Below are 14,097 nucleotides of genomic sequence, written 5' to 3'. Positions count from 1 at the left end.
CGCCCCCCTTTTTTCAATGCCTCAGATGCTCGCGATCAACCGCAGCATTTGAGGGGTTAAACAGCTAGGAACAGCACGATCACTGCTCCCGACTGTTAGTCCCGGGTGTCCACTGTAAAACACAGCCGACACACGCAGCATATGGAGCGCACTCCAAACATCACCACCCGCACCCGGATGTAATAGCACGTCACGGTGCACAAAGGGGTTAATGTTCTCTTTTACGCAAAAATAATAATTGCAAGAAATTGGATGGCTGGTAAATCCCCAATTGTTATGGATTGGTTGAAGTTGGTTAAGACAATTAAAGAATATGAGAAAATAAGAGCAGACAAGAAAAATTGTATAAAAAAGTGGGAGGAAATATTGGGGATATGGAATTGATTGGTGTTCTATAGGAAGGTATAATTATTATTTTATCATAAGAAGGTTATAATTTTATGGTACTTAATGATCTTTGGGGTGGGAGGGGGATGGGATTGGGGAGATATATGTTGCCTGATGTAAATTGTGCAGATAAATTGTTGAGCATTATGATATTTATAATCACTGGATATTGAAATGTTGTAATGTTTTTATTACTGAAATTCAATAAAGATATGTGAAAAAAAACAAAAAACATTTGATGTGTGTTAGAATGTAAGGTAAGTGTGAGGTCATCAGTGATGTCATAATTCACCTTCTCTATAAAAGCTGCAGATCAGTCACATTCCGTTGAGCCGCTATAGACCAATAGCTTCTTGCTTTTTGGTACGTCGCTCTCACTTGACTTTTTCTTGAGTCCTGTGACTTCTAGAAATCTTGCTTTATCCAGAAGCTTCAGATCCACGATTCAGAGGTAAGAGGAGAACATGTAGAATGTTTCTTGTGAAGTATTGCAGCGAGTTCCATGTGCTGCCACTGTAAGAATGTTTCTCTTTCACCCTCTTACTGGCTTAGATTCTAAGGTCAGGCGCAATAAATGACATACAAGATTGAGTGTATGAAAATGTATATTGTATAAAGAGTGAAATGACTGTTAGTTATTCTGAGACTTCTATGGAGATTTGTACATAGCGACAGCCATAAACAAGGAACTTTACAGAGACACTTTTTCCTGATCATCAATAATTACATGACAGGTTATAGTTACCATCCATGGTCTCCCCACACTCCAGGAAGTCTCCTTTCCAGTATGTCCCTACTCAAGTGGCCTCCCAAGTGGCTGCCCTCATGTCATGCTTGGGTCTTTTATGCCCCCTTGTCTGCCCCTCTTAGAGACAAATAGTGTGACCTTCCTGATAAAAAGAACTTCCCCCCTCATGTAACATGCGGATATAGAATACTGGTGCCACTTATCAACCACCTTTAGCATTTATGAAATCCTGAGTTTGTCCATGGGTAAGACTGGGTTCACACTACTGGTTAGCACCTGTAAGAGATACCTGTGAACCTCGGGGTCATTTATTGTGAGAATCAGGGTAAACAATAGGAATCTTGCAAACTGTTGAGACACATTTCATTAAGAAACGCAACTATACCCATGATCCTCCATCTTTGATTTACCCAAATAAAATATCCTATATAATATTACATATAACCTTATATGTGGCTTTCATTTTCTGAAACCTTTAAATTCTTACACCACCAGAGGGCGCAGTGTAGAGGAGTGCCGCTGTCTCCTCTGGCTGCACTGTCCTGTCTCTGCCTTGGGAGGGCACTCTTCATGCAGTTATCACATGTTTATTGGGGAGGAGGCTGATAATTGAGGACAGAGAAGTCTAGAATCAAGTAACCACACGATGATTTCTCGCCTCAGCAGATTTGTGGATATGAAGATCATGAATAGAAAACATCAGACATTCTGTGTGGACACAAATCAAGAGCTCAGAAATGCTTTGGACACCTGGAATTTGGTGGAAGAAGACGTCTTAGGAGCCTGTGTCCCTTATTTCATCCAGGAGAAGGGGGCTGAAGATCTCTTCACTTATACAGATGTGTTTCAGAAAGCCATTCTGAGTAGCCTGTTACCATCTCAATACAACGCCGCCATGTGCCGCTTCTTCATCAGAGTCATTCAGTACAGAAGAGACGCGGCACACTACCTGAAGGAATATATAATCAATGTGCTATGTGAGCACTTGAAGGTGGAGTACATGAAGGGACAATACTATTCCTACACCATGACTAAGAAGGTTATCGTCTGGCTGAGCATCCTCAATCTCGAAGCGGTGGTCGGGGAACTGAGATACAACATCGTTTATGAGGATTTCAATGCTGCCATTGTCGACACTTTGACAGAAGTGACATCTCTGTGTGCTACAGTCATCATGCCACACATCTTGGACATGCTGCCAGTGCTGGGCCAAGTGGTAAAAAATGCTCCTGACCAACTATCTAAGGAGACGTTGTGCTATGCTATAAGACGTTTATGCGGCAGCATCCAAGAATATATTGTGAAGGGTGGCAGCTGCAAAGTGCAACTTATGAAGGCCATAAGCAACATGAAGGCCAACATTTCCACCTGGTTGCCTGATGTCCATGCTGAGCTTCAAGACTCCACCAAAGTTGCCCTGGAATTCTTTACTGTACCCGAATCATCGGAGAACCAGCCGACCGAGCCAGTCAATGACGAGTTACAGACCCTTCCTCACGCCGAGCTCCTAGAAAAGTACAGGGAGCAAGTTGCGGCGGAGAATAAGGAACTGGAAGATACAGAGAAGCAGCGTATTGGGATGAACATGCTTGTGACATCTCTGGTATCTGGCAGGAAAATAACAAAAGATTTCCTTCAGTTTCTGCTCAATGCCCTGAAGAATGCGGACCCAAAGGCCAAAATGACAGCAGCTATGTTCTTCAATGAGGCTTTGAAGCATCCAAGACTTATAAAGCAGAAATACCAAGAGTGCGCAATCCAACATCTGCTGAAGATCATAGAAGAGGACGATAACATCTTGTGCAGCATCGCCATGGAGGCACTGGGGAATGCCACCACCGGAGCTACAAGACTGGTGGAGAGCTACAAGAATAAGATCATTGCCCACATGGAGTTTAGACTATCAAAAACCAGCAGCATCAAGATCATCATGGCGGCACTGAGGGCGCTGTCCTCCATTATCAGACGCCTGAAGCTTTCTGTCCTCAGTAGACAATTCATTAAAATATCCCGGGAGCATATGGACTATCCGGATGGAGAAGTCCAGATTGCGGCCATAAACCTGTTAAGAGATCTGACAGAGAGCTGCCGCCTTCCGCTATTTGGATATTTTACAGACAAAGTCAGGAGCTGTATACCAACTTTACTCCTGAAATTACATAGTGACAACCAGGAGATAGTAGCAGCCAGTACTTCATCTCTGCAGAGCTGCCTCTCCTACATCAAAGGAGCCAACATTCAGGGATTTTTCCGGACAGAAATCTCTCCAAACATCAATGACCTGAAATCCATCTACAGCTGTCTGGCTCATAACCACCCAAAATTGATGAAGACCGTGCTCCTCCAGATCCCAAGCTATCTGGTCAACTCAGAGGACAAGGAGGCTGTAGTCAGACATGTTGAATTTCTTAAAGATGCCATCAACCATGATGTCATGTAAGACCTGGACTTATATAGTCTCAGCCTAGCTCTGGCCACACTGCACTGCGAAGGCTTCTCATGTAATATCAGAAAAGCCACTGAAAGGGCCATCTCCATCCTGGCCACCAAGTGGTTTTACATCGGCAGTGCCAACAAATAAAATGCATTTATCAGGGATGAACCGCTGAGGACAGAGACATCAAGGTTGTAGATCACTTCCCCATGTACTATCCAATGGTTGTGAACATCAATATCAGCTGTCAAGACCTGAACATCAATATTAACATCTAGGGGGCAGAGCTAGCAGTCTGACTTGCGAACGAGCCTCAGGCCTACATCGAGGAGTGTGAACAAGGAGCGGACTCACCGGCCGGTGGAGTCCAGCGGTGCCAGTTATCCGTCAACATTAGATGACGGAGACCAAGGACTTAGCTGGCGAGACAGACTATACAGTTAGTGCATGGGCAGCATGGTGGTGCAGTTTGGGGAATATGCCCGTCATCAGATCATAGAGACGGTGTATAATAACAACTCCACATATAATATACAGATGTAATGACACATCAAAAAATAAAAGTCTACTCTGTTTTATATTGAAATTAATGGGTGTGCAGCCTGCAAGTGACTGAAGCTAATAAAAAGTATAGAGCACTCATTGTTTTTTATTGTAGACTAGATACTTGAATTTTTTACACTGAGATTCATATCCTAAAAGGTTTTTAAGCGGGTCACAAATGGTACAAAAGGTACACCTTAATATCATTTATCTTTATATTGGGGAATGTCAGGTCTAATAATTCCACTGGCCATCTAAGTATGAACAACAATGAAGAATAATGATGCTGGGATCCTGTTACTGCCGGGTGATGCCTCATAGGCCAGAATTAATGACGGAACTGACTATAATACAACTGAAATGACTTGATAATGGTTCTGTTTCTGAACAGAAGTGAGAAGTCAATGCTTGAATGAAAATGATTGAAAACAAGAAATTTATTTCCTTTCTAATGAGAAAATTCCTAATGCCGTAGTTCACACACGTCAGTACATTGTAGTGACATGTATAACTAATTTGTGAAAAAAAAGTGTATAACGATTGTTATGCTTTAAATTGATTTGCTATGAAACTGCCCGTATGTTCTAATATCCTTTGGTAGGTTTGGTTTTAAAGAAAGTGAAGTCCTAGGCAGTTTGACATTTTTAGACTGTTTATATAATACCGCCATATACTGGCAAAATAATACTGCCATATACAACCCAAATAATACCATTAACTCGAATAATAAGCAATATCCAAATAATAGCCCCTAAAGAGCCCACATAATACTGCCATATAGTTCCCAGATAATACTTCAAGTCAATTTCCATAAAATACCACTAAACAGCGCTTAACCCCTTAAGGACAGAGCCTATTTTTTCAAATCTGACATGTGTCACTTTATGTGGTAATAACTCCGGAATGCTTTTACCTATCCAAGCGATTCTGAGATTGTTTTCTCGTGACACATTGGACTTTACGTTACTGGCAAAATTTGATCGATAAATTCAATATTTAGTTGTGAAAAACACCAAAATTTAGCGAAAAATTGCAAAAATTTGCATTTTTCTAAATGTATATGTATCTGCTTGTAAGACAGATAGTAATACCATACAAAATTGTTGCTAATTAACATCACCCATATGTCTACTTTAGATTGGCATCGTTTTTTTGAACATCCTTTTATTTTTCTATGACATCACAAGGCTTAGAACTTTAGCAGCAATTTCTCACATTTTCAAGAAAATTTCAAAAGGATTTTTTACAGGGGCCAGTTCAGATGTGAAGTGGATTTTAGGGCCTTATATATTAGAAACCCTCAATAAGTCACCCCATTTTAAAAACGTCACCCCTCAAAGTATTCAAAACAGCATTTAGAAAGTTTCTTAAAGAGGCTCTGTCACCAGATTTTGCAACCCCTATCTGCTATTGCAGCAGATAGGCGCTGCAATGTAGATTACAGTAACGTTTTTATTTTTAAAAAACGAGCATTTTTGGCCAAGTTATGACCTTTTTTGTAATTATGCAAATGAGGCTTGCAAAAGTCCAAGTGGGTGTGTTTAAAAGTACAAGTCCAAGTGGGCGTGTATTATGTGCGTACATCGGGGCGTTTTTAATACTTTTACTAGCTGGGCGCTGTGAAGAGAAGTAACATCCTCTTCTCTTCAGAACGCCCAGCTTGTGACAGTGCAGATCTGTGACGTCACTCACAGGTCCTGCATCGTGACGGCCACATCGGCAGCAGAGGCTACAGTTGATTCTGCAGCAGCATCAGCGTTTGCAGGTAAGATCGACTTACCTGCAAACGCTGATGCTGCTACAGAATCAGCTGTAGCCTCTGGTGCCGATGTGGCCGTCACGATGCAGGACCTGTGAGTGACGTCACAGATCTGCACTGTCACAAGCTGGGCGTTCTGAAGAGAAGAGGATGTTACTTCTCATCAGAGCGCCCAGCTAGTAAAAGTATTAAAAACGCCCCGATGTACGCACATAATACACACCCACTTGGACTTGTACTTTTAAACACACCCACTTGGACTTTTGCAAGCCTCATTTGCATAACTACAAAAATGGTCATAACTTGGCCAAAAATGCTCGTTTTTTTAAAATAAAAACGTTACTGTAATCTACATTGCAGCGCCTATCTGCTGCAATAGCAGATAGGGGTTGCAAAATCTGGTGACAGAGCCTCTTTAACCCTTTAGATGTTTCATAGGAATTAATGCAAAGTAGATGTGAAATGTTCAAATTTTCAGAAATTCATTTTTCATCTATTTTTTTTGTAACACAGAAAGTTTTACCAGAGAAACGAAACTGAATATCTATTGCCCAGATTCTTCAGTTTTTAGAAATACCCCACATGTGGCCCTAGTGCACTTATTGACTGAAGCACAGGCCTCAGAAGCAAAGGAGCACCTAGAGGATTTTGGGGCCTCCTTTTTATGAGAAAATATTTTAGGCTCCATGTCGGGTCTGAAAAGCTCTTGTCGGGTCCAAAACAGTGGAAATCCCCCAAAAGTGACCCCATTTTGGAAACTATACCCCTTGAGGAAATTATCTAGGGGTATAGTGAGCATTTTGACCCCGCAGGTTTTTTGCAGAAATTATTGGAAGTAGGCCGTGAAAATGAAAATCGACATTCTTTCAAAGAAAATGTAGGTTTAGCTAATTTTTTCTAATTTCCACAAGGACTAAAAGGATAAAATGCACCACTACTCTTGTAAAGCAATTTCTCCCGAGTAAAACAATACCCCACATGTGGTCATAAACTGTTTGGACACACGGCGGAGCTTAGAAGGGAAAGAGCGCCATTTGGCTTTTGAAGCTCAAATTTAGCAGGAATGGTTTGCGCAGACCACGTCGCATTTGCAAAGCCCCTAAGGGACCAAAACAGTGAAAACACCAAAAAAGTCACTTGATTTAGGAAACTACACCCCTTGAAGAATCCATCTAGGGGTGTAGTGAGCATTTTGACCCCACAGGGGTTTCATAGATTTTATTAGAATTGGGCAGTGAAGATAAAAAAAATCCTTTTTTTCCAATAAGACGTAGCTTTTGCTCAACATTTTTCATTGTCTCAACAAATAAAGGAATAAAAGAACCCCAACATTTGTAAAGCAACTTCTCTGGAGTACGGCAATACCCCATTTGTGGTCATAAACTGCTGTTTGGGCATACGGCAAGGATTAGAAGAGAAGGAGTGCCATTTGGCTTTTGGAGCACAGATTTTGCTGGATTGGTTTCTTGACACCATGTCACTTTTGCAAAGCTCCTAAGGTACCAGTACAGTGGAAACTCCCCAAAAGTGACTCGATTCACGAAACTACACCCCTTGAGGAATTCATCTAGGGGTGTAGTGAGCATTTTGACCCCACAGGTGTTTCATAGATCTTATTAGAATTGGGCAGTGAAAATAAAAAAAATCCTTTTTCTTCAATAAGACGTTGTTTTAGCTGAAAACTTTTCATATTCTCAACAAATAAATGAGAAAAATCACCCCAACACTTGTAAAGCAACTTCTCCTCTGTACGGCAATACCACATATGTGGTCATAAACTGCTGTTTGGGCACAGAGTAGGGCTCAGAAGGGAAGGAGCGCAATTTGGCTTTTGGAGCACAGATTTTGCTGGATTGGTTTCTGGTCGCTATGTCGCATTTGCAAAGTCCCTGTGGGACCAAAACAGTGGAAACCCTCCAGAAGTGACCCCATTTTGGAAACTACACCCCTCAAGGTATTCACCTAGGGGTGTAGTGAGCATATTAACCCCACAGGTGATTGGCAGAAATTGGTGTGCACTCGATGTTGCAGAGTGAAAATGGTTTTTCAATAGATATGCCAATATGTGGCGCCCAGCTTGTGCCACTGGAGACACACACCCCAAAAATTGTTAAAAGGGTTCTCCCGGGTATGGCGATGCCATATATGTGGAAGTAAACTGCTGTTTGGGCACACTGTAGGGTTCAGAAGGGAGGTAGCGCCATTTGGCTTTTGGAGCGTGGATTTTGCTTGTAGTAGTTTTGTTTTGAGTCTTACTGGTGTTTCCGTTTATAATGTGGGGGTACATGTAAGGCGAGCAGAGTATATAAGGGGCATAGTCAGGTGGTATAGTGGGGTAAAAAATACAATAAAATAATCCATAGATGTGTGTTACGCTGTGACACAATCCTTTCTGCACAGGCCGGTGTCGCACTAATAAATGGTCTTTACTTATTCCCCTTTTGGTCCACACTCGGCACCATTGAAGTTTAGGGAATTTTGAGGGCTGTTTTTTTTGTGGGACGAGCTGTAGTTTTTATTGGTACCATTTTGGGGTACATGCGACTTTTTGATCACTTGTTATCCTTTTTTTGGGGGGAGGCAAGGTGACCAAAAAACAGCAATTCTGGCAGATTTTTTTAGTTTTTTTTATACAGCGTTCACCACGCATTATAAATTACATGTTACCTTTATTCTGCGGGGCAGTCCGATTCCGGTAATACCTAATTTATAGCACTTTTTATGTTTTACAACTTTTTGCACAATAAAATAACTTTTGTAAAGAGAATGGATTTTTTCTGTCGCAAAGTTGTGAGAGCCATAACGGTTTTAAATTTTTCGTCGACGGAGCTGTATGAGGGCTTGTTTTTAGCGAGACGAGTTATCGTTTTTATAGGTGTGGCGAAACCGGGTCAGTGGGGGTCGGTTTACGCCAAGAGAATGTGGGCGATAGATTCAGGCGACACAGATTAACAGGGGGCAAGCCACAGCGGCGCATTTATTAACAGGGACAGACACACACAGATACAATGCACCGCTGCTTCTCCCCTCTGGGCTGGATGGGACAGGCTACCTCCCTATGGGGTCTCTCCACTGTACCTTTCATCCTTTGGGGTGTCTCCAGATCCTCCTTAGTTAGATGGGACTTTAGCACTTGTCCTCTATTACTGTCCCTAGGTCAGGTACCATCTCTGAGGTAGATAGCCCCTGCCTGCAGCTCACACTGCTATCTTATCCTCTCCTGGGCAGCAACTAACTCAGTTCTCACACAGCACCACTATCTCCCTCAGGAAACAGGCTTTCTGCTCTTGCCCCCTCCTTTTTCTTATTTACATTAAACAAGTTCCCGCTCTCAGTCTGTGACTCATTCTCCTACAGTGTAAGATATACCCTAGAGGGGAGGGCATTGAAGCAGCACTGAATACCATACAATATAAAACAACTGGTTATCAAAATAACGTAATGCAGTTTGAGGGGACATATCCCATCTAGCACCGGGCGCCATCTAAGCTATGGGACCCGGATGGCGGGAGTGCGACGGTTTGCGGCAGGCTTAACCGTTATCTGGGTACAATGCCTGTAACCGTCACCCGTTCCGCCAAAGACCTCCCCCAGCTTAGATCCAGAATCAGTCCTGCTGACCCTCTGTCGGGTCAGTGATGAGATCTGGGCCCGGTGCTGTCAGTCTCCGCCCATCAGTGTCCTGCTGCCGAGAGAGTCCATCAGCATTCCCGTGGTCCCGGCCCTTTTTATGAGAGATGGTAAAGTTATAGGATTGTAAGGCCAGGCTCCACCGTAGTAAACGCCCATTGTCCCCGGCGGTTCGGTTCAACCAACTGAGAGGACTGTGCTCTGTGACCATGGTGAACTCCCTTTCATAAACGTAGGGCTGGAGCTTCTTTAGAGCCCACACGACAGCCAGGCACTCCTTCTCAATGGTTGCGTATGCCCTCTCTCGGTCCAGCAACTTCCAGGAGAGGTACGCGACCTAGTGTTGGTGGCCCGCCTGGTCCACTTGGGTCAGTACCGCTCCCAGCCCGAAGTCTGAGGCATCGGTTTGGACTATGAACCGCCGGTTGAAGTCAGGGGCAGCCAGGACAGGGGAGGTGGAGAGGGCAGTCTTAAGGCTCCCGAAGGCCGCCTCACAGTCAGGGGACCAGGGCATCAGTCGACTGAACCTTTTGGACGTCAAGTCGGTCAAGGGCTTGGCCAGGGTACTATACTGCGGGATGAATTTTCGGTAGTACCCTGTGACTCCCAGAAAGGCCCTAACCGGCTTCTGGTTGGCCGGCCGGGGCCATTGGAGAATGGCCTCCACCTTGGCCGGCTCGGGGCGGATCTGTCCGCTGCCCACTCGGTGCCCCAGGTAGGCGACTTCTGCCATCCCCATCTGGCACTTGTCGGGGCGGATGGTGAGGCCGGCATACCGGATGCGCTCCAGGATCTGCCCCACGTGCCCCAAGTGTTCCTCCCAAGTCTCGCTAAAGATAGCGATATCGTCCAGGTAGGCCTGGGCAAACTCCTGACACCCCACGAGGATCCGGTCGACCACCCTCTGGAAGGTCGCGGGGGTGTTCTTCATCCCGAATGGCATGCACGTAAATTCAAACAGGCCGAACGGGGTGATGAACGCCGAGCGCTCTTGGGCTTCCTTGGTCAGAGGAATCTGCCAGTAGCCCTTGCTGAGATCCAGAGTGGACACGAAGCGTGCCCCTCCCAGCCTATCGAGCAGCTCATCAATCCGGGGCATCGGATAGGCATCCGTAACGGTTACCTCGTTCAGCCGCCGGTAGTCTACACAGAACCTCGTGGTTTTGTCCTTCTTGGGGACCAACACAACGCCGGCGGCCCAAGGACTGTGAGATGGTACAATGACCCCCATCTCCAGCATTTCTTCTACTTCTTTTCTCATCGCGGTCAGCACTGAGGGAGCCACTCAGAACGCGGGCTGCCTCAGGGGTCGGACTCCTCCAGTGTCGACCTCGTGAGCGACTAGGGAGGTACGTCCGGGGGACGTGGTGAACAGGGCCTCCTGGGCTGCTAACACCTCCCCCATCTCCCTACTCTGCAAGCGCGATAGCTGGACTTCAAGCTGCACATCTGCCAGCCCTGTCTGGCGTCGGGCCTCTGCCAGTAGGTCAGGGATGCGGTCCACGTCAGGGTTGTCCATGGGCGGGCAGCATATCGCGACCGCTCCTACCTCCCTTACCACATAGGCCTTGAGCCGGTTTATGTGGTAGTTCCGTACCCGCTTTTCTGCCTTGTTGTGGGCTACTAGGTAGTTCGTCGTCCCCTGTCGCCCCACTACAGTGTACGGTCCAGCCCAATTGGCCTGCAACTTGTTGCTCGTACTGGCGCGAGGACCAGTACCTACTCCCCCACCCCCAGCTCTCGGGGTCGGGCGCTACGGTTGTACTCGTCCCGTTGACGGCTTCGAGCTACTTCCAATCGCTGATGGGCCAAATCCATCAGCCGTGCTAGGCGCTCCCGCATTTGGCTCACATAGTCTACTACCGGGATCTCCGGGCTTGCAAACTTCCCTTCCCAACCCTCCCGGACTAAGTCCAAGGGTCCCCGGACCCGCCTCGAGAACAGCAACTCGAATGGGGAGTGCCCGGTAGACTCCTGCGGCACCTCTCGATAGGCAAAGAGAAGCTGCTGCAAGGAGCGGTCCCAGTCTCTCCCCTCCGAGTGGACGTATCGGAGTAGCAACTGCTTGAGGGTACCTTTGAATCTTTCACACAGTCCGTTCGTTTGGGGGTGGTAAGCGGTGGTTCTTAGAGAACTCACCCCGTGCCTATTCCAGAAGTCCTGCATGAGTTCTCCCTGGAATTGAGATCCCTGGTCTGTGAGTACCTCACGTGGGAACCCCACCCGGCTGAAGATGTCCATGAGTCCCTGGGCGACGTGCTCAGCATCTATGGAGGACAGAGCCACTGCGTCCGGGTATCTGGTAGCGAAGTCTACCAGGGTTAGGATGTAATGCTTTCCCCCTCGGCTGGGGGGATTAATGGGGCCAACCAGATCTATGGCCACCCGCTGGAAGGGCTCTCGGATGAGGGGCAGCTGCCTGAGCGGCACCTTGCGCGGGGCCCCCGCCACCCGTTGGCAGACAGGGCACGAAGCTCGGTACCGCCGCACGTCCTCAGTCAGCCCTGGCCAAAAGAAAGCCTTCGAGAGCCGGGCCCTGGTGGACCTGGTCCCAGTGTGACCCGCCGCTTGTATATCGTGGGCCAGGGCTAACAGTCGTGCACGGTAGGCTTGGGAACAAGCAGCTGTTTGGAGGCGGTCCAGTGCGACTCGGGCTTGGTCGGGGCTTCGACCCGGTACAACAGCCCGTTGTCCCACTGGAACCCTGCCTGGGCCCCTCCACTGGGTTGTCGATTGGCCAGGCTACGGGCAGAGGACAGGGAAGGATCCGTATGCTGGGCCTCCCTAAAAGTGACCCTATCCACCTCCCCCAGGTCTGTCTGGGGGTTCGTCGGGTCGGTCAGTTGTGAGGCGTCAGGGGCTTGGGTACTTACCACCGGCGGTTCGGGGGGCGGGGCTTCCGGAAGAGGAGCCTCGGTGGTTACACGGGTCAGTGGTGGAGGCCGGTAAAGGTTCTCCCGGGCTTGGCTGCGGGTCACGGCCCCAGCGAACTGACTTGTGAGACCGTTCCCAAGGTCGTTCCCCAATAAGACATCGGCGGGGAGATCCGGCATGAGCCCGACTTCGACCTCCCCTTTTCCGGGGCCCCAGTCCAGGTAGACTCTGGCGCGGGGAATGGACCGCTGCTGTCCGTCAGCCAGGGCAATCCGGGCTAATCGCTGGGGAAGAACCTTAGACTGGGGAACCAGGTCCGCTCTTACCAGGGTGAGGGATGCCCCCGAGTCACGGAGTCCCTGGACGGTGCGGCGTCCCAGCACCACGGGCTGTCGGTGGCCCTGCATGTTGGCAGGGACCTGGTTCGTCACGAGGCTCGCAAGCTCTACGTGGTAGACCACCTCCTCCACCTCTGGTGCATCTAGGAGGTGGTCACACTCATCGGGGTCGCACGCCTCCGGGCAAAAGGCGACCCGGGTTGGGGTTGGTCTGGGAAAGGGCACCGTTGATTGGGCCAGGGGGCAGTCCCATCGGATGTGCCCCGGCTGGTGGCACCCATAACACTGGCGGGAGTCCGTAGGGCCGCGGACCCTTGGAGGGATCGGGGCGGCCGTAGGCTGCGGCTGGGGTCTCATCGAAGTTGGCCGGGGTGGTTCTGCTATTTTGGTAGGGGCTCGGAGCTCTCGGCGTTGGTCCTGGCGCGGAAGGCTTTTCCACTGGGGTCGGTGGGCCAAGAACTCGTCGGCCAGGGTGGCGGCATCTTCAGGGGTGCTGGGGTGGCAGTCCTCGACCCAGGCACGAACGGGGACCTCCATCCTGGAGGGGAGTTGCTCCAAAATGACGAGGTCCTCCAGGGCCTCCCGACTGAAGGCATTCTTCCTCTCGGCCCACTTGGAGCAGCTTAAGCGGAGCTGGGCTGGCAGTTCCACATGGGTACCCTGGCCGGCGAGTGTCAAATTATGGAACCGCTCTCTGTAAGTCTCTGGGGTGATCGCATACCTCTTCAGCAGGGCTTCCCGGAGGCAACCGTAGTCCCATCCGTCCTCTGGACCTAGGCTCCGGTAGACTTCAAGGGCCCTCCCTTGCAGGCTGGGCCCCACGTAGCGAGCCCATTCGGTGGTGGGGATGTCATGCACCTGTAGCTGTGTCTCCAGCATGGTTAGGTGCGCATCGATATCCGTGGACGAAGGATCCAACTTGGGGAGGTCGTTGTATCGTAGTTGGGGTCTTCGGGGCCCAGCAGGGATTGGGGTTGTTGGTTCTGGGGGTGCCACTGCATGGGCCACGGCCCCAACGATGATCAGGCGCTCGGCCTCAGAGCTTTGAGGCCCCAGAGCGGTCAGCAGATCCCCCATCCGCAGGGCCTGGGCGTCCGAGATGGCGCTACAGCCGGTTCCCTGGCAACTGGCCGGTTCTTCGGGGCAGTAGTCAACGTCACCCTCGGCCATCTCTCCCATCTCGGCCGGGTTCGCCAGGTCCCAGGCTTGGAGCTTCTCAATCAGCCGATCCTTGATGTCGCGGGACGAGAAGGCAATACGCCGGAACCGATACAGCTCTTGGAGTGTAATTCGGAGGTAGCTGCCATAGGGGACATCCTCTGCTCCGCCGGGAGGATCCATAGAGTCAGGCTCCATGACTGGGGATTTAGGTGCCTGTGGTCCC

General features: G+C 48.6%; 1 protein-coding gene across 1 annotated transcript; it reads left to right on the top strand.

Moving 5' to 3' along the window:
- Positions 1-733: 733 nt before the first annotated feature.
- On the top strand, positions 734-4,393 carry LOC142660232 (uncharacterized). Its single transcript, XM_075836814.1, has 3 exons — positions 734-838; positions 1,802-2,650; positions 4,345-4,393. Exons 2-3 carry the CDS (start codon positions 1,812-1,814, stop codon positions 4,391-4,393), a joined length of 888 nt encoding a protein of 295 aa, XP_075692929.1. The 5' UTR covers positions 734-838; positions 1,802-1,811.
- Positions 4,394-14,097: the final 9,704 nt, after the last annotated feature.

The sequence above is a fragment of the Rhinoderma darwinii genome, chromosome 9 (genome assembly GCF_050947455.1).
Source record: "Rhinoderma darwinii isolate aRhiDar2 chromosome 9, aRhiDar2.hap1, whole genome shotgun sequence".
Lineage (NCBI taxonomy): Eukaryota > Metazoa > Chordata > Amphibia > Anura > Rhinodermatidae > Rhinoderma > Rhinoderma darwinii.
This window is presented reverse-complemented; position numbering and strand designations above follow the sequence as displayed.